Here is a 23754-nt window from a genome sequence, read left to right on the forward strand (position 1 = left end):
TGTATTCTCATTTCTCAGGAACCAGGTAGGAGCTCATCAGTTCTCTTCCGCCCCCAACTGGTTTCGCAGATATCAGAATAGTGAGTGACACCACAGCGAAGTCGTCTGGTGGTGCACTCATCTGATCCAATGTTTCCTCCATTTCAGAGGGGAAAGGAGGATGCTAATGACAGTCACAGGTGTGTTTGTGTATGTCTCACAACAGAGTGTGTGTGTGTGTGTGGGAAGGGGGTGACTAACTGAACAGGACAGTTACTTCCGTCAGTTGGGCAGATAAGCACCAGACTCATTATCACTCATATTCCTAGACAAGATTTATTACTACGAGGAACAAGGCACACACACACACACACACACACACACACACACACACACATACACACACCAACACCTGCCAGTGCCAGTGCTGCTGCCAATTATTGTTTTTATAAAAACAATAACTATGATTATAGGTATCATAACAGTAGATTTTGTAGCAGTGTAGTTATATTGTATCACATTAGATTGTACAGGTGAACCTAATAAAGTGTAGTATATGTTTATACATTACAAGAGTAGACTATATATATTTGGAAAAAAGTGAAGGTGCATCAACTCCTCTAAACACTGAGAAATGATGGAAATAATACCACTAATAAAGGTGCTTTCCCGAGGGTGTCTTGCTTGCAGTGTAAGAAAATGTACAAACAAAAAATACAGCTGTGCAGTTACTAAAAAAAATATTAATAAAATAATTCTTTAAAATAATAATAATACTTTACTTTCATGAGTTACAACAGTCACCACAACATTTAAATGAGAAACAGAACACACAGGTTTGTCAACATCAGGTCCATAATAATCCATAATAATTAAGTCCTTACGTGGCTGCTCCTCGTTATTTATTTTTGCCATTTTCAAAAGTTGCATTTGATGCCCTCAGTGCTGCTTTGTTCTTCACATAGTCTTGTAAGCTGTGCAGCATGTACTCTGCATAGAGAACCTTGGAAGGAATAGACTGCAGTAACCAGCCCTGTATGCACACACACACACACACACACACACACACACACATACAGAGACACACACACACACACACACACACACACACACACACACACAGGGACAAATTAGTCCCTTGGCATGTTACCAAGCATTATTTGGTGTTTTCAGATGGCTGTGCGAATAATTCTTACCAGAACTATGTGGCACACACTTCCGTGTGTTTTGTCTCCAGCTCTAACGTATTGCAGGGAGCTTTTCACAAAGTCTTCTGGTGACAGCGTCACTATGTTGGTTGGTATGTAATCTGCCATTCGAGTGGAGACCCCAAATGGAGCCACTGCCTAAGAAAACAGGAGAAGTGTAGAGAGAAAGAAAAGTTGTGTTTAGATTTTTTTTAAATCACTTTTAAGTTAAAAACAGCTCATTCCCTCTTCCCTTAAGCGAAATATTTGAAGTGAGGTGGGGTCTCAATAAGATTACCTGTATGAGAATCCCCTTATCTTTGTATTCAGCTTGAAGACCTTGAGAAAATCTCTCCACAAACACCTATAGGAACACAAATTAGAGCATGAATGATCATACAATTTAATTAAGAGAAACTAGAGGCACACTGGTGATACAGTACTTACTTTTGATGCAGCATACAGGGTGTACAGTGGGAATGGAACAGATGCAACTCCAGATGAAACATTCAAAATCAACCCTTTTCTCCTTTGAGGCAGAAAAAAAAGTGTTGATACATTTGTGGCCAGAAACTTAATTTTAATCAGCATTTCGGGATTTAATGGTATTACACATTACATCTAATGAAGAAAACATGGGTAGGAAACCTGTTCTCCATGCCTGGAAGGATTATTTTGCACATCTGGAAAATAAAAAAGAACACAAGATCAAATCTGAGAAAAGGGGACGACAGAGTTCATTTGTCTGTGAAGAATACAAAGAATCCATCACTAATACTCAACGTTTCAATCTTCAAACCTTCATCAAGCAAAGCTCATATATGTGAACTATCTTTTGTTTATTATTGTTGGTTTGCTTAAGGCCTGGGGACCAAAACATTGTGAGGAAAGTGATTCTTTGTTTTGTTCCCAGTTAAAAGTTTTCGATTGTTCACACCTGTCACTAAGACTTTATGGTTTTGAAATTGTGACCTATTGTTCATTTGCTTGAAAAAAAGTAACAGCATATACACACTCTTACCTTGGCCATAGTTTTCACATTGCAGTTTATCACCTTTGTAATTGTCTGAAAGCATAAAAAACATGTGTAAGCTGTTTGCATTCATAATAAGGGGGAGGAAATATTTAGGGGTGGATACAGTTCAGATTTTAAAGGAACTGGGGCGCCTTCGGGGACCTTTTAAAACTTGACAAAGTAAAGTATAGTGTGTGTGTATATATATATATATATATATATATATATATATATATATTTATATATATATATAAAAAAAAAAAAAAAAAAAAAAAAAAAAAAAAAAAAAAAAAAATTTACGTTTACATTCAGTGTTGCTCACTAGAAAACAGATGTGCTTTTCATCATTATAGATTATCTGTGCCCTTTTCATTACTTTTCAAATGATTTATGAAGAAGGAAATGCATCCAGCACATTTGTTAGAGCTCAAGGATACACACAATTTAATTCTAGTGAGCAACACTGAATGTAAACGTAAATTTTGTTTATTTACAAGCAAACTTTACAACTAAACTGCTGACTGACCTGGTCCAGTTCTGCAAACTCAAGGAATCTGCAGGGGACGAAGCTGGGCAGAATGCCTACATTATTGACTTGGGGAGAAAAAAATGAAGATCCAGTTTCAGAGGGAGGAAGAAAATCAGCAGATATTACTTTCCTAAATTTTCCTGGGTCCAAACTTTTAATTTCACCCACTCCACCATGTTTGAGTTTTACTGATGCAAGATGGAAATAGAGAGTAATGAGTTGACAATTCTGTCTGATATCAAGCAAATCTGATTTAGTCTGTGAAAGCAATTCATGTTTCAAAGAATAAAAAAAAGAAAGAAGTCCAACCTAAAACTCCAATGTTGAAGTCCTGAAGTTGATCCTCAATTTCACTGAAGACGTTGTCCCTTATGAAGTCTGTCACTATCACTTTCACCCTCTGCCCTGTGGTATCACCTTAAAAGAAAAAGAATGCGGGGTTAGTAATATACTGTACATTATGCACTCTTACAGATGAAGAACAACTTACTTGTGGATGTAATTTAAGTCTTTAAGGCAAAGTGTGTAAGATTTAGGGGGTTTCAGTTGCAGCGGTGATTATTGCAGATTGCAACAAAGTGAAACTTTTCCTGGTTAGAATTATTTAATTATTCATTGTTCAGGAGCTTTTTACTTTCTCAAAAAAAAAAAAAGACTGCTGATTTCAAAGTATAAAAACACTGAATAAAACAATTTTACTTTTAACTCGTATGACTCTTGACAGAAAATGCTACTAGTTATTTGTTTTGGTGGACTTTATTGTATTATTGAGATTGCCCCTCAGACAGCCTGACTCTGCCTCCCTTTGTAGATATAAAAGGCTCATTCTAAAGTAACAAAAACATAATGATTCTTGTTTTCAGGTGATTATACTCTATAGAAAACATATTTATTATATGCCAATTATACCAATATATCCCCCTAAATCATACACACCTGACCTTTAAAAACAGACACAATAAAAAATTTAAATACATAAAACAGGTTTTTACTTATTTCTTTGGCCACCTGGTCCAGTGCTACTTTGGTTCTACTCATGATTACTATGTTCATTCCTTGCTCAGCCAGCTGAGGGAAGAAATAGTGCAGTGATGGACAGTGAAAAACAGATACAATCTTTGTTACCCAGGTCTGAAATTTTTTTTTTTAAACTGCTGCACATAAAACGATCTAAATTGTAGCATGTGTGCCCTATACTTTAGTTTCAAATAGAGACATTTTTATCATACATGCAAACACAAGCAGTGCTATTTAAACAATCACTTACCGCAAATGCATATGCTCTTCCAATTCCCTCTGAGGCCCCAGTGACCACTGAAACCAGGACGCAGGGATTAGTGTCATAAATGAATTCCATCCGTTGTCATATTCTGCTGCAGTTTCCATTCTTAACACCAGGGGCACTGTAAATCAGAGCTGCACTCCACCATCTCCCCTCTGCTGCCAGACAAATCCCAGGATTGTGTTTGTTTGTATTTGTTTACACTCTACCCAACCCATCCTGTTCTGACACACTGTACTAACAACATGTTCCCCGGTTCTGATAAAGATTTTGCTGAGAACAAACTGCTTGTTTCTGAGTGCTCGCTTCTCTCCCATTTCCTCCCGACCCTGATTACAGAGCTCACAGGCTCCTTTTCTCACTATTTTCAGACATTAAGTAATGGTTTTCTAGGACTGAGGTTTAAGAATAAGTTAAGTCAGGATGACTTTGGATGTAGTGCATTGTTTTTGAGTTGTTATCATGGGAATAAGTCAAATAAGTGATCTAAGATTGCTTAGTAGCTGCTTACATGACCGCAGCAATTAGCCTCTTTTTTTAATCTTTCACAAATGTGCTCACATTTTTGGGGTGGCTGTGGCTCAGAGGTAGAGCAGGTTGTCCTCTAATTGGAGGGTTAGCAGTTCAACTTCTGGTTGTTCCAGTCAACGTGTCCAATTATCCTTGGCCAAGATACTAAACCCGAAATTGCTCCTGATGGCTGTCCCATCACTGTGTGAGTGTTTGTGAGTGTGTAAAAACTGAGCAGCAGGTGGCACCTTGCACAGTAGTCTCAGCCACCAGTGTGTGAATGTGACTCGTAGTGTGAAAGTGCCTTGAGTGATCAAAAATGACTAGAAAAGCGCTACATGAGTGCAGCTTCATCCATCCATTTGCCATGCTTTGTTTCTTACAAAATGAGAATCAGATGAAAAAGCTCTTAACTCCAAAACACGATGCTCCCTCTCACTGTGGTCTCCCCATTTCCTGTCATCTCTCTACTGTCCCTAGCTCAGGTACAAAATACCCAGACAATTATTTGGTGACCAAAACATTGCGTCTCTGCTTGTTGCTGATGACATAGTTTTGCTGGCTTCATCGAACTGTGACCTCCTGCAAGCACTGGGGCAGTTTGCAGCTCAGTGTGAAGTGGTTATGATGATAGTCAGTACCTCCAGGATTGAAGCAATTTGCTCCTGATATTGGGACATGTGAAGAAGGTCAAATATCTCTGGATAATAGCCATAAATGAGGGTACGATGAAGCATGGGAATGATCTCTGTGCAGCATCTGTGTTGCTGTGGGAAATCACTGGACTGCCCATGTTCCTCATTTATAGTCAACAGTGCAGGCTGACCAAAAGAGTAAACCATGTGCCTCTTACATAAGGTTTTTGGGCTCATTCCTAGGGTCGGGGTAATAAAGTCAGACTTTCCGTGCAGTAGAACTGCCTTTCCTTAAGACAGATCGTAATTTGGGCACCTGATCAGGATGTCTCCCTGTGGAGACATTCAGTGCATGCTAAACACAATGTGGGGATTACATTTTCTATCTGACACCTCAGTATACACCAGGAAGAGCCACCTTACTTAGCTTGCAGCCATCAATCCAGACTTAAATAAGTGTTAAAATGGATGGATGGATCTTTACAATCAAATATTAAGATTTTTTTTAATACATCGTCCTGCTTAGAAACTAATATTGCTTTAAAAATGGCACCAGAGACTCATACTGTAGAATTTAGCCCTTCTGTGGTTGGACATGGGTGCCACTTGCAGCTAATATTATGCTAGCCTTGTTTAACAATAACAGATTGGTATGACATTGTCAGTTTTATCAAAATCACATTATTAGGTAAAGAAATACTCATTAGAGTTCAAATGTTCTTGCAAACATAGTTCCACAGGAAGTATTACATTACTGAAAATACATTCTTGAATAGTTGGGTTGTACAATATTAAGATGGTTTGAACTGGGCAAGTTGCTCACTTTTCTTTATGCACATGAAGTCTGTGAATTGCAATGTCCTGTGCTGGAATTTCTTCTTTTTTTTAAGATTATTTTTTTGGCTTTTCATACCTTTGTTATAGCACAGTTACAGAGTGATAGGGAAGGGGGATAGAGAATGGGGATGGCACGAAGCAAAGGGCCCCAATCTGGAATTGAACCTGGGCTGCTGCAAAGGATTCACAAACTTGGGACAGACACACTATCTAACAGAAAAATACACAAATACAACCACTCAAATTCCTAATGGCCAATAAATTGGACATTGTTCAGTATCCCATGGTGTTTGACCAAACCTTATTTTTTCTAATAGAAATATGCTGTTGCTCTATTTAAGTTCTTAAGTTATTTTGCTACCATTTGAGAACAATGTTTTCCCAAACCACTTTCTGTCCTTTTCTTTGTTTCAGCACCATAATTACCAGTGACATATGAGGGTGCTGAGATTCTTCTTGGTGGGCAGTAAGAGGATCAGAGAAAACGCGGTGAGCCAAGAGGTCCCTATTGAAAACAGTTTCTCAGTGTCATCTTTGTCCAGAATACCCCAAGTCCACACTGTGCCAGAACACTGTTTTCCTTGTTCCCACAGTCACCATGGTGAATGCTGCTGATTCACAGTGAGATGATTGAGCTCCAAAACACATTTTCGGTTACATCAACAAAGAGAAAACAGGGGAACACTTCCACATTTAGTGTTAAATATAAAGAAGCAAAGATCAGCATGTATTGCTCTCTGTCAAGACAAAATCCTACAAATCGTGGCTTTAAGAACATGAGATTTGTGCTGTTGACCACTATTGGACCCCAAGGGTTGGATACAAACAAACAACACAAACAAATAAACAAAAACCCTAAAAAAAAAAAAAAAAAAAAAAAAGCAACTAGCTTTGTATCAAAACAATGTGGTGTAGATGAACTGTGGAAAACTTTCCTCCATCTAACCATTTCCCTCGTATTCTATGTCATTTGGAGGTGTTTTGTTGGCTGTCGGGGCTGTTGCTCTAAATGCAGGCTGTACTTTTGCATTTTTGTATCACTCACTGACCACTGCCATCCCTGTCTCCATCATGTACTCAAAGAGCTGATCAACAGACAGACCCGCCCCTCTCTCTGTCTCTCAAACTTGGATCAAAGTCTGATCAAATGGTAAAACAAAGGCATCATTGACCAAATATAAACCAAGATTCTGTTATTCTGTTACTGAGCTTGCTTACGCCTCAAATGTTTTCTGAAACATGTTTTAGCTTATTGTTAAACTGTAATATGAGATCCGGCCAGCCGCCATTGTTTCACACTGACCATTCCACATTATGTAGGTGCATCACATTCTGGTAGCTGTAGGTTTTCTACCTCTTGAGCAAAAGCGTCCTTTTTCTTTGTTTTCTCGAGTCATGTAGCACCAAATTCAACTGTATTTGTGTCTTTCTACTGCAAAGACAGATTAGATTTTTGTGAGAGCCTTCTTGATAAAAGTAAAATAGTCCTTTAAATGAAGAAAACATGATGCAAAGCCTTATAAGGCTTCCCTACATGCTAGAAAATGTTCTGCGTGCTGGGACTGTTTCCTATTTTTGCCCCTGCCCCTCAGACAGCCTGGCTCTGCCACTGCTCCTGACATTATTAGCAACGTCACTCAAACAGTGGCAACAGTTTCTACAGGAGATAAGAAATTGACACATTCACCATACAATACATTTTTTTGGCCTCTTGAGATGGAGAATGATCAATTCTGAAGGAGACACGAACTTATGCAAATGTGATCTTAGATTGTCAAGGCAGAAATTAATGTAAGGGGACAGGATTTATGAAGCCTAGAACAAACTGTTCTGGTAGCGGTTTTCCCTCTGCGCTACAATGGAATGCAAGTGGTCTTTGAGAAAGAAAGGAAAGATCAGCACAGCATTGTGTTTATTTTCATGAGGCTACTTTAAGTGCTATTGGATACTGTATAACCTATTCAGAAGATGCCAAAGGAAATCTTGTAAATTGATGAGACTGCTCTGGGACCTGCAGAGGAATATTTTGGTGTAATTACTAACAGACGAAGGGTGAGGGGAGCCAGAGCAGACTGTGTGACCACAGTTTAGCTTAAAACGCACTGACACTGTCTTTAAGTTGATGCTTACAAGTTTGATTCCCCGCACCAGTTGGAGAAAGCAGTAGTGCTTTCATAACTGTCCTTAATATCCTGTGTCAACCTACCCTAAATGCATTTGGTTGCAAAATGATCTTGGAGAACCGAGGAGTTTATACTGACAGTAGTATTGTGCAATGTGATTGTTACTCCTTGACACCAGATTGCCTCCCTTGTCATACAAATGCTATTATTTAACCACATTGTTAGTGAACATTTTGCAGATAAATTCAGGGCAAATGTTTTGTTTAAGTGAAGAAAAATGTGATTTGAGCAGCAACATTTTTTGCAGATACATGAATAACATTGATGACATTTTCTTTCTGCAAATGTAAACAGCTGTAAGAACAAGCCTGAACTTGGCACTTTAGGTTCAAGTCAAGTCAAGTCAAGTCAGTTTTATTTAAATGTTACACAAGTGTAATCATGTGTATCAGTGAAAAGTCTGAGCAAGTCAAGAACTGGAAACTCTACTTTTCCTTTACAGTTTTTCTGCCAAATGTTCTTCATCCAACAGTGAGCAGAGTAAACTTTTTTTGTCAGTGTTTTTGCATGCACAGGCACATCATGACCATGGATAATTACACAGTTAAACATAATGTGTTTGACCATAAACTTTAAATAAGTTGTGACTGCTTTTGACATCTAAATTGTCCTGATGCCATTTGTCATGTATCAAAGTCCTTGATTTAATTTTCCACATTGTGGCCCAATGTAGGTCTGATATACATTATAGTACATGCACACATAGAGATACACATGCATGCATGCACGCATACACAGCTCACCTGCCCACTCTCCCATAGAGGTGAAAAAGGACTTCGACAGTGGAAACCACATTTTTGGAAAAAGCATCCTACTGAAAAGTAGAAGTTTCACTCCATAGAAGACAATAACTGTAGCACCAACTGAAATGAAAAACAGTTCCATTAAATCCATGCTTGTCCGGCACAACAAGAAACTCCAGCTTTAAACTGGCTGCTCTGAAAGTTTTTAGTTCAGTGATTCACTATAAAAAAAGCACAGCAGAAAGAGAAGGGAATAACCCTGCCAGAGGACACTCCCATTTGAAGAACCCCCCCCCCCCCCCCCCCCCCCCACACACACACACACACACACACTCACTCTCACCACACACTCAGTCTACCTCTAACTTGCATGTACACACATGAATAGCATATGTACATTTCACTCAAAACTGATGAGATGTTGTGTGGAGAGTTGCAGGCTGACTAAAATTTGTCATATTTTCAAAACTGACTTGCCTTTTACCTGTTTGTCCTTTGCAGACGTACAGTACTTGTACTTTGGTTCTGTGCAAATACATACAAACTATTTGCCCTCAATACTTGCACTTTTTCAATGCCTTCCTGAATGACACACTGTATGTGTGGTAATTGCTCCTGTTATGTGTGCAGGGTGTGTAAATGTCCATCTTAGGTTTAACCCTACCCACACTGGACCCCTGAAAAGTAGAATAAATTTGGGAACAAATTTAAAAAAAACAAAAGAAAAGCATAAATACATTAATTAAAAGAATCAGATTTAAAAAAAATACACAAGAATACTAACAACAGTGGTAATAGTTGAAAAATAAAATATACATACAAATATAATAAAAATAAATAATGAATTACATGAAAACAAAGGGCCATTGATTTTTTTCAAATCACATTTTGAACCACATCAATCACACGTGTTTACATGTATCCTTTATGTGATGATACAGAATATCTTGTTTGCAAGAAAAGCACATTTGATTGTATTCACCAAAATCAGCAATGAACATGTAAGAAGATGTTTATCTTTGTATGAGTATGTTAGGTCAACTGTGAAAAGGGATGTATACTCTCTGGTGCAGAGCCAAAATAAACATGTGACTGGGTGAGAAAACGGAGCTTCTAACAACCCATCTTTCAGAACCTGTTTAGCTGGTTGGCAAGAAGTGAATGTTGTACTTGTTAGGTGGCCAGAAACACAACTTCATTTGGATTTTTATGTTACTGTGTATCCTCTGGCTTGATTGATTCTTCTTGATTTGACTAAACAGGTATTTAATTTGCTAAATTAATTAAGTCTGGCCATTCTGATATATTCTGACAATTTAAATTGCCATGCTGGAATATGAATACATACTGTGATAACATTAACCGATCATTCAATTGCAACAATTTTGATATAATATTAGATATTTTGATAATGAATTTTCTATTTAAGTCATTATGTAGTCTCTTTAACAAAAAATGCCAACACTCCTTGGGCCCAGCTTCTTAATTGTGAGGATTTTTGTGCATTCTAAATTTAAATTTTGGGGGGTTTAGACTGTTGTGAGATTCTATCTATCTATCTATCTATCTATCTATCTATCTATCTATCTATCTATCTATCTATCTATCTATCTATCTATCTCTTCGTGTATATATGTGCGTGTGTATGTATTTCATTTCTAGGGTCCAGTTTTTTTCTATTGCGTTGTTTACTCCTGTGTTGCTATGCCATATAATTTCTTAAAACGCAAAATTCAAAAAAAGTTATAGTTTTATTAATGCATAGCTTCAGCATGCTATAAATACATCCAAAAGACAACAATGTTGATGGTAAGGGGCACTGATGATACTCCCGTCTGTGTATCTGCAGCATACAGCAGCAGCTGGCTCCATTCATTCATGACGACGGACTCCTGCTAAACCTCACACGTCATCAGCGCGCGCCTGCTGTGTTGCTCGCGCCATTCCTACAAGCGTGTGTTTCCATCTCCCATTACATTACCATTGGCAGAGCTTTAGCAGCCACTGCTACGGCACAGATTCCGTTTTTCTACCGTCGTACTTTCAGGTGAGTCCGGTTTTATGTTTCTGTTGTGACACATTTGCTTGAATAAAGACGTTGTTTATCATCACGGACGCTGTCGGCCTTTGGTTACGCGTTGAATAAGTTTAGCTTGCTAGCTAGCCCAAAGTTAGCTTGGTGTTTGGGGTATGCACAATTTTGAAACTCAGCGTCGCCACTTGCATTAGTGAACGTACGGGTGTCTTATTTTTATTATACATGGCACACACACAGAGGTCCACAAGAGCCACCTGGACTATATTGTGAATATTTCAGAGCTAATGAAGTAAATTGTGAGAAATGTAACGTTAATGGTACAGTTGCCACTATTTTTTGAACCCTTAAGTTACCATTGAGCTTTGTTTGGTTCTCTGCGCTTCAAAAACTAAGTAACCCTCTCTACAGACAGGCAGTTTAGCAGATGTTACTGTGTGTGGATGTTGAAGTCATTTATCACAACGTTTCTTTTCTTTAATGCTGCATATAGATGTATATTTAATGGACCAGGACGAATACAATTTTAGTTAAATCAATCTTTATCGCACCGAAGATAACGTTTTAGCTGATGAATTAAAGTTAATGCTTCCAGCATTTAGCGTTTATTAGCGCGCTGATGAAGTTATGCTGCTAGCTTACATATTTTCTCAGTCATAATTTGAAAGCCAGGTTAACGTTAGCTTGTATTAGCGGCAGAGGCCATTGCATATGCAGCACTCAGGTAATTTAGCTGAATAATGTTAGATTGGACTCCATAGTGTTGACTTGAAAGATTTTTCACACAGGTGCAATACAATACCACTTGACTGTTAGGGTCACCACGTATGCTAGCATGCTAATTTACCTGTTACACAGCTGGCATATTTGCTCTACAAATTGTCAATAGCAGACCGTCAAGTCCAGAAAGTTTCCTGTTGTAAATTTGTGTGGTGAGGGTGCACGCATATCTGAACTGGTCAAAACACAGTGTGTACTGGGAATGGCAGGTGCAAAGGTGCGCTTTAGTTGGGAAACGGTCAAATAAAAAATCTGGCAATAGATATATATCACAGTAGGATAAACATAGGTGTAAATAATAAAATGCTAATGACTGAATTCCATCAAGCTGCTTTGGTATTGGGCATGTTTGTTCACTGTCACACTGCCATGGCTTACTGGGACACTTGAATAGAATGAGGCCATCACTATTGTTTTTAGTACCACCAGTGCTTCTTCTAAAATGATGATAAAACATTTATGCTGTGAAGAGACCTGTGATGTTACAGATCCAGTGGACTGATAGAGAAGTGCCACCAACAACATCTGACCACATTTCAGCTGTATGGATGTTGTACGAGTATTGATACTCTCCTTATAGTTAAAGACGGTGTAACACAATTGTAAAACTGACAGTAGTAGCTAAGGATGTCCTGATCAAATTTTTTTTGCCCTCCATCCCAATCAGAGTCATTTGATATTGAGTATCTGCTGATTCTGAGTCCAGATCTGACACTTTCCTGGATAATACAACTGCACAATGCACACTTTAAAGTTATAAAGATCAATCCGGTGTATATGCTCGACAGTTTAATAGCTCTGCAATGCAATATAGGAAAACATCCCTGCGTCCAGTTCCTGAGGGATTTCATTTTATTTTTTACAAAAATAACAAAGTAAACAATTTAAAAAATATTATTTGATGGCTCTTATCACAGTGCCACTTAGTGCATCATGTTTTTCAACAAAAGAACAGTAAACAAACTAAAATATGTTTTTAGAGATTTCTCTCAAATCCACTTAGTGTAGCATTGTAATCAAAACACAGAACACTTAAAATGAGAGCTATAATCACAGCTCCTCCTCAAAGTAGTGTTATAGCTGCACTTTAACATTCCCAGTCACATCAAATAAAAATCAGCCACAATTCTACTTATTACAGCATTGTACCCTTTGTTGCTGTTTGTGGTTATTAAACATACATCGATAGGCCTAATACTGATCCTTCTGATCTGATCAAGACATCCCTACCTTACACTGATTTCCTGTCCTTTTCATGGGTGTCACCTACTGTGGAAAAAAGTACCTGACCTTAATGATCATTTTTGAGAGTCTTGCGGTGACAGTGTCAGCACTGAGAATTAAGGCTGTCCCAAATACAATTGTTTGGTCTCTGGAGTTTCGGCATCGATCAACAGCAAATAATTGTAATAGTTAAATAATAGTTAGAGCACTGTGTCCAGTGTTCCAACTTAGACACACTAATTTGTGTCTGAAATGATGTGTCCTCATTATGAAAAATGTTAAAATTCTCCTGTTCTGTGCTGAAGGACGGAGCTCCACTAAGGGTGAGCTGTAGGGGGGGCTCAAGCGTTTGTGTTCCAGTGCTGCTCACACCGACACCAAAATTACTCGATTCAGTCAATAAAACTGGCAATAATCTTTGGTTAAAATGATCATTCCTGTCACTGCATATGTAACAGCTGCAGAAGTGGTATCATCTAGTTCAAAACAAAAGTCTTCTCATCCTCCAGCCAAAGCTTTGTCTGGCAAACAGTGGAATTGCTGTAGATGCGGCTTCTTTCAACAATAATGAATAAAATAACAAAAAAATAAAATAAAATTACCTACCTTAACATCCCACTAACACACGTGAACTGTTTAACAGCAACTTTGCTAGATAGAAATATCTCACTAAAAACTGTATAAATTCACAACCAAAAAATACCTCTCAGTTTAATTTTTGGGAAACATCCACCAAATTCCAGAAATGGACTTCTGTTGTCAGTACAAACAATTTGTTGTTGATTTATGGACTTTTGCATTTTAGAAAAGAAAAAAAAAATCCTCCACTGACTTCAAAGTAAAAGTAACAAGTAACGAGAGCCTTTGTAGAAATGTAGTAGAATCAAAAGTGCTGTAATTGTCTTTCAATCGTAGTGAAGTCAAATTTATAAGTTTCCAAAAACACTTAAGTAAAGTACAGATACTCAAAAGTCTCTACTAGTTACTCCACCACTGATTATGGTTAGCAGATGGGTTTCTATCTCTTATGCAGTTTCATGTAGAAAATGATCCCTTTAATGCATGACCGCCACCAGAGACATAAATGCCTTTCATTAATCTCGTTAGGAGCAGACTGGTGCTACATTTGCTGGGTTCACCAGAAAAAGAACCTTCACAGAGTAATAGATTTATTACTAAATTAATAATTCAGACTGTTTTTAAAAATAATCTGTCTCTGTAATGTGACAACAGGTCTTTCCAAAGCACTGCTACTGTATTTTTGCGTGAAGACGGCACCTATTCACATGCACTTTCAGGAGCATGCACTGGATCATGGTGATGGATGTTTATTTCTGGTCTGCAGATGGCAGCCTTGCTCAATAATCTTCATTGAAACTTAGGAATGAAACCTTTCTTTGACCACACTACCTCTCCTGATCTCACAGATGACAGTTTCTTCATAAAGAGATAGTCTGTTTTGTGACGAGAGGTGTGTTTTTAATTTAATTAGTGAGTGGAATAACGGCATCTTGTAGCTCCTGACTGCAATATCTTGATATGACTAGTTGACAGGCATCTCATGCTTGTCAGAGATATTCTCTGCAACTATTGAGGATGCACTCAAAAGTGAAGAAGGAGAGATGTTTGCTGTGTTAAGAGAAAATAAACAGTCATCCTATTATTGACAAACTCTTTTGGAGATGTTGAGATATGACGTCCGTAAGGGAGGATTCATGATCCCAAAGTAGGTTTGGTTACGGTTTATTATTCTATCCGAGAATCTATCTGCCAAAGGCACAGAGGCGACTGACTCAGGTACTTTGTTTGAAACTGAAAAACACCATTGGACCTGTGAAGCTGGGGTGCTTGAATACTATCTGGGACATAAAACAGCTCCCTGCGTGGGAGAGATGACTGCCAATGTTTCTATCAGGTGTGCTTTTCTTTATTCAGAAGGATTTGTTTCCTTCTCACTATGTTTGACAGTGATTTCAGCGCAGCTTGATCTATAATAAAAATGGGTGAGAGAGGGATAAAGCCAAACAAAGCAAAACAGAAGATTCCTTGTTCTGACACTTTTTTGTAGATGTAATTTGACTGCCTCAGCTCTCAGTTGATGTTTTATTATGCTGTTTTTCCCTACGGTGAATCTATTTTAAAAGGGTTTTTTTCCCCATAAACTCAGCCAGAAGTTTTCACAACAAGTGTAATAAGAGTCTTCTCTTGTCTGTTCCCTCTTCCTTCCTCCCCTGCAGATATATCCAGCTATGGATATGGACGGTGCCAGTTCAGTGGTGCTGCAGGCCTTAACCCAAGCTACCAGTCAGGACACAGCTTTGCTGAAGCCAGCAGAGGAGCAGCTCCGACAGTGGGAGACGCAGCCAGGCTTCTACTCTGTCCTTCTGGTGAGGGATGGTATCAAATAATTGAAATAAATCTACTGAAGTGACAACTACTAAAACTTTAGTGACTGGAGATGTTAATGAATGTGGTGTATCTTACAGAAAAGCAGGGCGGCGTTGGGTTTCTGCTCATTATTAATGCACTTAAGTAAGTTTTTATGTGGCTGAATTCAAACAATGATAGGAACTTTCGAGCGATTAATGCTCTATAGTGCTAGTTACTGTTTTGGCACGGTCCGAAATTTGCAGTGGGAGTCTGCCTGAATGCTCAAGGACTTGCCCTCCAGGTTTTTTGTTCCACTAATGGACACATTCGGGTGATGCAATGAAATGTTAGTGGCCTTCCTGAGAGTTCTGCCTCGTAACGTAATGACAGCACAATATGCTGCGCCTGTAGTGGTTGCACTGGCAGTGGGTTATTTTTAGAAATACAGTCACCAGAGGGTCTAAAAAGTCACTAAATCTTGCAAGAAAGTCGTGAAATTGGCCACACTGAGCACACCACTGTAAAGGAACTGGGTGCACCAAATTCATAATGTAAGACAAAACGAGAGCATCATTGCAAAACGGAATGCAGCACAATAATTGTTTTATCTCAGTTATCCTGTTTTCAAAATTTTTGGAAGCCAAAATTGCAAATGAAAATAAAATTTGATAAATCAGCCGGCCGTCATCTCTGCGCTGACCAGCACCTAACTTTTGTTGCATGTTCACTGCAAAGCTTATCTTGATCCTTTAAGGAATACCCTGGCCTTTTAGGAGATGTGTTTGTTTACTGTCTCAGTTGGGTGTAAATGAGAAGATGGATTTCAGTTTCATCTCTGTTTATTCAGTGGAGAAATTGGTTTGGGATGTGTTCTGCCTAGCGAGGCACAAAGACTTATTCCATTCACAGGAAAATGTATTATTTTCTATATTTTTGTCCTGAATACATTGTTGAAAACGGAGACAATAGACAACACAAAGTCCTGTTTAAGCCAGAGTATATCTCACAATTTCATGCACCCAATCCACAAATATGAGATCCACAAACTAATGTGGTTTTCATTTTTTCAGACCTTTCTGGCTAATCGTGTAATCACAGCACACAGTATCTGCAATTTAAAATATACAATAACGACTTGTGTGTCAGACGTGTTTTTGTGCCTGCCCTTCAGTGATCTAAGACAGATTTTAAAGTCTAACCCCTAATTGTTTTATTTTTATAGAAGACTGGGGATGGGACTTGATTACATTTTATTGATACCAGAGCCATTATCGATTCTGATTATCAGTCCTATTCTTTATTGATTCCCTTATTTATTCCTGATAAATTTTCTGTGTGGAAAACAAGTTGGCCTACACAAAGTTATCACCATCAACACAACTGTTTTTTTTCTCTGAGTCTGACCACATACAGTGTAGAAACAAAGTAGAAAAAAGGCATAATCATTTTACAATACAGATATTTCAAGCAGCACTGTTGTCATCTTTCTTTGTGAAATGAACCACCTCTTTTTATCCACAATGACTCCTTCTTGTGGCAGGTTTCCAGCAGCACAGACCCATGAGTTTGACGCCATTGGGCCTCATTCACCAATATCTTGTTACGTTTTTTTTCTTACATTTTGTTTTCCAGAAAGCTCCTAAGAAAACGGCAGCATTGTTTGCGCCTGAATGTAGACAGCGTGCCAGTTAATCCTAATCGGCATAAGTAAACGCCAGGAGGGCAGGACACTGCAGGGCTGTGTGCACACACAGAAACAGAAGGAGAGGAAGGAGATGGAGAAAGAGGCAAAGAAGGAGCTGAAGAAGAAGACAAAAGATGACAAAGAAGCAAAAAAGTTGAAAGAACTAAGTCAAGAATGCCCAAAATAGCACACGACTCCAAACATAAAAAAAAAATCTGTTTTGAAGTAGAGGTACTTCTGCAGAAAGTGAACTTCAAACAAGCTGTAATAAGTAGTGGATATAAAATCACACAAAAAGAAAAATGGGATGTTAAAAATATGTGTTATTAGACCACCCGACCTTGAAGCCTCAAACTTTATGCATCATACACAGCTGTCACTACTGAAATAAGCACCCATCTGCCCTCTTCAAGGTGTGAGTGTGTGTTTTTAGAGGGAGACAAAGAGAGGGGGAGAGAAGATGAATTTTGACAACTTCAGGCTATGATTCTTTAAGTTATTATAAATGCTGCTCAGTCACTTTTTATCCCTCGTGCCCAAACTGCTTGTGACATTTTCTAGCACGATCAATCACTAATTATTAGATGGCATAGTGTCCATTAACATAACTGATGTGAATTGTAGTGTCAGGGTAGTGTTTATTTTGAAAGAACTTTATACTTCTTTTTTATTTGATAATGGCCCAGAGCGCCAGTAACTAGCAGAGCAGCCGTCTCATTTTCAAAGATCCTTGCTGCAGCAGCTTCAGGTTTAATTCCAACTTCAGCCCTTAGCAGCATGTCATTCCCCGTCTCTTTCCCCCTTGCACTTTTAAAACAGTCCTATCCAATAAAAGCAATAAAAAAATCTTAAAAATAAAAGAGAATAATAAAAATGTAATGAAACACCAATCGGTGAATAAGGCCCATGAAAAACATGCTGGCATTGATGAAAGTTATTGATAAGCCTGGAGGAATACAGTTCCTGTGGATCAGACAATTTGGAGCCAGTTCTCAACTCAGAACAAGTTCTCGATTTTCATCTCTGATGAAGACACAGATGCTCTGACATTTCAGAAGATGTTATTGACAAAGGTAGAGCGGGTCGTCCTCTAATCGGAAGGTCAGCAGTTCGATCCCCCGCTCCTCCAATCAACATGTCGAAGCATCATTGGGCAAGATACTGAACCACTGCTCCCGATGCTGCGTCATTTGAGTGTGCATGTGTGTAAATGGTTACTGAGTAGCAGGTGGCACGGACACCAGTGTGCGAATGTGTGTGTGAATGGATGAATGTGACATGTAGTGTGAAAGTGCCTTGACTGGTCAAAATGACTAGAAAAGTGCTCTACAAGTACAGTCCGTTTACCATTTACACAACTGAGTTTATGCCTCATTTTGTGCTGAGCAGCTGTGGTCCTTAAGCCAAAGGTGTTTGATGTCCCCTGTCTCATTTAATTTAGCAGAATTTTGTCTCATACATCATGAGGGACAGCATCAATAAATGAAATGTCAACCAGGACAGCTGAATTCCAGTTGCACTGTTGCATCTAATAAAAGTTTAGTGGCAGTGGGCAGATTTCTACTTGCATATTCAAGTCAATAATTACACTCTGCAGCCCTGCTAGTGGCGTTCCACTCCCTTGATACAGAACAGGAGGTTTTATATCTGTATTAAAGCAAAAATAAAACCTCTTTCATTTCGCTCATGTTTGTCCCTGCATCTCCCCAACCTGAAAATAAAACAGCCAATATTCAAATGTGATGCTCTTTATGGGGCTCCTGCCTTTGCAGTGACTATGAGAATGACTTTGAGAGCACTGTGACAGTACTCAGCCACATTTTCTAGGGTTATGGCTACATTTTACAGCTCAGAAATTTTAAGCACTTATAAGATAATAAAACTACATAAGTGTGTACAACTTAGACACTCCAGATCACAAAGTCAGCGCACCCTGCATTTTAATGGAGCCGCCCCTTAAAGTGTAGCACATTGGCATCCCAGGTCTGCATCATTATACTTCAGTTTAGAGTTGTTTTCTCTGGTATAGTCTGAGCTGTCACACATCATTAAACTGTGTCTGTCCTTAAATTCCCCGTTACTACCCATTTGAGTTAACAATAACAATGTTAGCTAAGCATATATGTTTTTTTTCCCTCCATAGAATATCTTCAATAACCACATGCTGGATGTGAACGTCAGGTGGCTGGCTGTGCTGTACTTCAAAAATGGCATTGACAGATACTGGAGGAGAGTAGCGCCTCAGTAAGTGCCTGCATGTCTCTCAAGTTCCCTGTTGCTGTCAACTTCTCTCTCGCTTTTCCATCGTAGGCTTTTTCTGCTTTCGCTTCCACTGGTTATTCTCTCCTTTGTTTTCTTGTTCGCGCCTACTTTGTCTCTATTCATTAGTTTTAATCTTTCTTCCTGTTTTTGAAGCTTTGTTATTCCCCTCAGATCTTTTTTGTTACAGATTTGTAGTTGCATTTTTTTCCACATTTTGTCCCTTTTCCTCATGGCCTTCATTTCCCTCATTGTCTTTTTCCAGTTAAAGCTTACGTCTGCAGTTTTTCCTCCTCCACTTTCCACAGCTTTCCTCTTTCTCTTTTTTACCTTCCATCCCGATTATTCATATCATTGTGCTCTGATTTTATACTGGGTTTATTCCTTTGTGCCTCTTTTGTCTGGTGGTAGATCGGCTTTGAGTATTCAAAGCCTACGGTCTGTCTTTGGGTACCTGACTAGCTGCCTTTTGTTAGATTTGAATTGAACATTTGCTCTTAAATTCTCAGGACAGCGGTTGGCCGGAGGTAATCAGTTCTGCCTCAGCACTCTGTGGCCACTCTTTGACCACTTCAAATTATTGCTTTTCTCTTCTTTCTTTCTGAAGTTTTCTCCTAAAGTTTTTTTTCCCCACTCTTGTCAGTACTGTAGTTCAGTAAACTGAATTTCATTTGCCAAAGTGCTGTGCAAGGGCTTTTGGTCCGTGGGTTATTTATGTCATTACCTTTTAGATCATTGCCATTACTCTGATACTTGGATACTCCCTGGGACTATGTGGTGTCGCTGTACAGAGCGTAGGCCACATTACATTGTATGTCTTTTCTTTTTTTTTACCAGTATTTGCAATTATGTATTGCAACTACTAAGGCTCTCTTGCATTTTTACGAAGAACCAAACAAAGGCATCATTCTGCTGAGGTGTGAGATACCATGTCAGCATCGCGGAAACAAACGAGGCATGACGGCGTGGCGTGTAATACGACATTTGCCTCTAGTGTAACATACATGTCGGCCACCTTTTGACGGTGGCCAGTAACCTGGCAATAACAATAATTTACCACCTCTGTTATATGGCAGCTGATATCGTTCTTTGCTCGTTAGGGTTAGGAGCTCCCAAATCTAATTTTTTTTACCAGTTTGCAGACATTTTTGGCTGCTGTTCTTCTTCTTCTAGCTGCTTTTAAAATCTCCTGCGATGAGTCACTACATAACACGCTGTTAGAACGTCAGGCCCATTCTGCCAGCTGTCCCTTTTACATAAACCTCTTTTCGACTTGTTACTACCTCTGTTGCCAGCTCAAAGGTGAGACAACTCTCTTGCCCTGTGCCAAGATCATACCTTTTATACAGAACAGCAAGGTGGCATAATGGCACAATACTCCTGCCTTGAACAGGCTGTGTGAAAAGAGCTATGGTAACCAAATGCAGGCACAATAAAATTAGTAATTTGTGATCAGTGCAACATTACTGGATAATGTGGTTTTGTTTTGCATCACTCCCTCAATAAGCATAAAATAAAACAGCAAGCCCTTTACTTTGGCATCAGTTTTATTTAGCCAGCTTTTAGTATAACATTATAACACAAGGAAAAGTCAATCCTGACTAAATAGGCCATTTGAGAGATATTTTGGCATATCATAGCTCAGAAAACAAATGTATCTCATGTTATAATTAATGACTAAAGCACATTATGGTTTGCCTGCTCCACACCTTTGGTGTTGTGCATGCTGGCTCAGTGGCATGGCTGAATGGGTCTCTTAAGTGTAATGAAGCCATCTTTAATGATATTAGTTCCACGTGTGCTTTTTCTGCTGTGACAAGTCAAAAGGTCTGCTGTGGAAAAAGGTCACTTGCTTTTTCATAACTTGGAAAAAAAATCTCCCTTTCATGACTTTTTATTATTGCGGCTATCCAGGAGGACTGTACCCAGGCCTGACATTTGTCTATAATGCTAGAATTATGAGAGCGGAATCAGTTGTGTATTATGCAATAATTATGCATAAATGACAATAGGACATTTTGAGAATTATCTTAAAAAAACAATAGAGAGCGTGACTGAAAACCCTGCATGGCTTTATTTGTAGTTTGTTTCAGTGTTGGATACGTGCTGTACATAATATACACCTTACTTCTTCTGATCTATAAAGTATTACCTCGTCTCATCTTGAAGCAGAAAAATAAACACTCAGTGGAACTAGGCTGAATGGAAAACCCTGAAAAGTACTTAGTTTGTGAGATACCCCTACTGGAAGTAGAACAAGGCACAACAGTGTTTTTCATATTCTTTTAGGTCTCCCACGTCTGAAATGGATTCTTGATTGAAAATATTTTACAGCAAAAAAACTGACAGATATTTTGAAACATCAAGAATTAAAGAAGTGCAAGATAAAGCCTGGCCCAAATTTCGCATGACTTAAAAAACACTTTAGGGCTCTTTCTTCTAGCTTATGTGTACTGAATTCACAAATTGTCAGAGTGTTGACACTGCGAGAGCATGCGCAGTGAGAGTGTCAGACATTAGAAACAATCCTTGCCATGTTTGGAGACAGACCTCACGTCTGTCCCATGTTTTCAGTCTCCCTGTCAGTTAAAAAATGTGATGCTTCGAATGAGTAACTGAAAATCACCTCGAAGCTCTCTGCCCAGTGACTTGAATCATTGATTTAAACAGAGCAGCTTTAATGTCATCGCTATATTTGGTGGCTTTTCCACTTACTTGTGTAATTCAAGGTATTTTAAAAGATATGTGAAATTACAGTACTTCATCCAAGAAATTGTTTTTTAACTCAACATCACAAAGTGATGAAATATTAATTAAATAGGCTAAAACATTGCTCTCTGCAGCTGCTGTCCCCTGGCTAGTTGGACTGTTAGTAGAAGGGATTTCTGGCAAGACTTCATGCACTTCTGAGGTGCATGGAGAAAGGAGAAAATCTGAAGAGGTCTAAACCTATACTACAAACACTAGTAGTTTAAAGAATGATTTAATACTTTAACCAGACCAGATCAGGATCATCATGGTAAAGACCACAAGCCGAAACGCTCTGGTTCTTGATGTTACAAGTGGACCTGATTACATTGTTAGTGCTAGAATTAACTGGACACATTTTTTCTGTCAGTAGTGGTAATATTATTGTAACAAATTGACAGATTTTTTAAATTTTGTGGCTGCATTAAGTTTTTAGTTCAGAAAAGTACAGATTTTGGCCAGGTTAAAAATACATTTATTAAAACTGACATTTTTGAAAGACATAGATCAGGTAATAACAATAATATAAACTGTGGCTCAGTAATCTGGTGTACCTCAAAGCAGTTTCTGTCAGCAGTCAGACAGCTGTCACGTGTCTCAGTTTAGTCTGCAGGTGGCCCCACAGTGTCAGACGTGAAAATTGAAATTTTTGAAAGCTATGAGCAATATATTGCAAATTCAATTTACATACGTTCATTTGGTTGAATTATTTTTGTAAGCGTATTTGAGGTGTTTTGTGTACAGGTCATACACTGGCTTTTGACTGATGTAAGGTATCTTCCTATAACAATATCAGTCTGTTTTTGCACACAGAGTGTGCCTTAGTTTGACATTTGAATGCTTTTTGTTAATGTGTGTCGTGCATTCAAACATGCCCTGCCTACACAGGTTTACAAGACACCGCAAGTTTATTTAAGTGGAGAATGCTCACATTAGCATAATTCTTTAAAAACTCTGACAAGCATGCTCATTCCTGTTTGCTGAGATGCTTTTCCCTTGAAAGGATTTTAAAATACTTTTCATTTCATTGCTTAGAGTGACCTAAAAATGATGTAAACATTCACAGTAAACAAAGTAAAACCAAAATGCATCATGCAAAAGGGATTTGCAAGTTGAATTAAACACTTAAACACAAAATAAACACTGTTACGTAAGCACCAACTGCTCTTTGAATGCCTATAACTTTTGACCTTTTTGGAAAAAGCAGAAGTAGAAAATCAAAGGCAAGAGTAAAGGAAAGTTACCAGACTCTAGGGCACTTTTAAGGGGAACAACCAGATGAATTCAGTACTACTGAGAGCCAGTTCATGTTACATGTATCTGGACCTAATGTCGATACCTGAGAGGGCAACTGGGTGAGAACGTGGAGTCTGACAAGAGGTGGCTGATGTGAATGGTACCCAACCCTTGGCAGGTGCAGCTGTGATGAATGATCTGTTTCACTGAGAACCTCATCTTAACCACCTACATTTATGGGAAAGGTGTTTTCATGCCAAAAATGCTTTTGTTCTGTGTTGTTTTCATGCAACTGAAAAATGTTAAAGCAGAAAACCTTATTTATAGTTGATCAAATGACTATATACAACCCGCCTCAGATTAACATGAAAAAGCTGTGTAGTTACATTGCAAATTTAAATGTTATTCCTACCATAAAATTATGTGGCTGAACCAAAATAAGACAGTAGCCCCAAAAAATTTGGAGCTTTGCTGTTTTTGTCTCTTGTGTCTGCAGGATAACTTTATTCTCTGTGAAC

General features: G+C 38.5%; 2 protein-coding genes across 2 annotated transcripts in view; one reads left to right on the plus strand and one right to left on the minus strand.

The window, feature by feature from the left end:
* Window positions 1–358: 358 nt before the first annotated feature.
* Window positions 359–9068, minus strand: hsd17b3 (hydroxysteroid (17-beta) dehydrogenase 3). The gene is made up of 11 exons (XM_042488398.1): window positions 8901–9068; window positions 3978–4024; window positions 3703–3778; window positions 3020–3127; window positions 2708–2775; window positions 2188–2232; window positions 1815–1849; window positions 1614–1695; window positions 1465–1530; window positions 1176–1325; window positions 359–1012 (listed from the first exon to the last, which is right to left on the minus strand). Exons 1-11 carry the CDS (start codon window positions 9049–9051, stop codon window positions 878–880), a joined length of 963 nt encoding a protein of 320 aa, XP_042344332.1. The 5' UTR covers window positions 9052–9068; the 3' UTR covers window positions 359–877.
* Window positions 9069–10832: 1764 nt separating this feature from the next.
* The window catches only part of ipo11 (importin 11), a 152007-nt gene continuing 139085 nt past the window's right edge, over window positions 10833–23754 (plus strand). The window contains exons 1-3 of the mRNA XM_042488560.1: window positions 10833–10947; window positions 15177–15326; window positions 19137–19237. Of these exons, the coding sequence (XP_042344494.1) occupies window positions 15189–15326; window positions 19137–19237 (239 nt within the window). The 5' untranslated portion in view covers window positions 10833–10947; window positions 15177–15188. The remainder of the gene's footprint in view (window positions 10948–15176; window positions 15327–19136; window positions 19238–23754) is intronic.

This window comes from Plectropomus leopardus, chromosome 6 (assembly GCF_008729295.1).
Source record: "Plectropomus leopardus isolate mb chromosome 6, YSFRI_Pleo_2.0, whole genome shotgun sequence".
Taxonomy (NCBI): Eukaryota; Metazoa; Chordata; class Actinopteri; order Perciformes; family Serranidae; genus Plectropomus; species Plectropomus leopardus.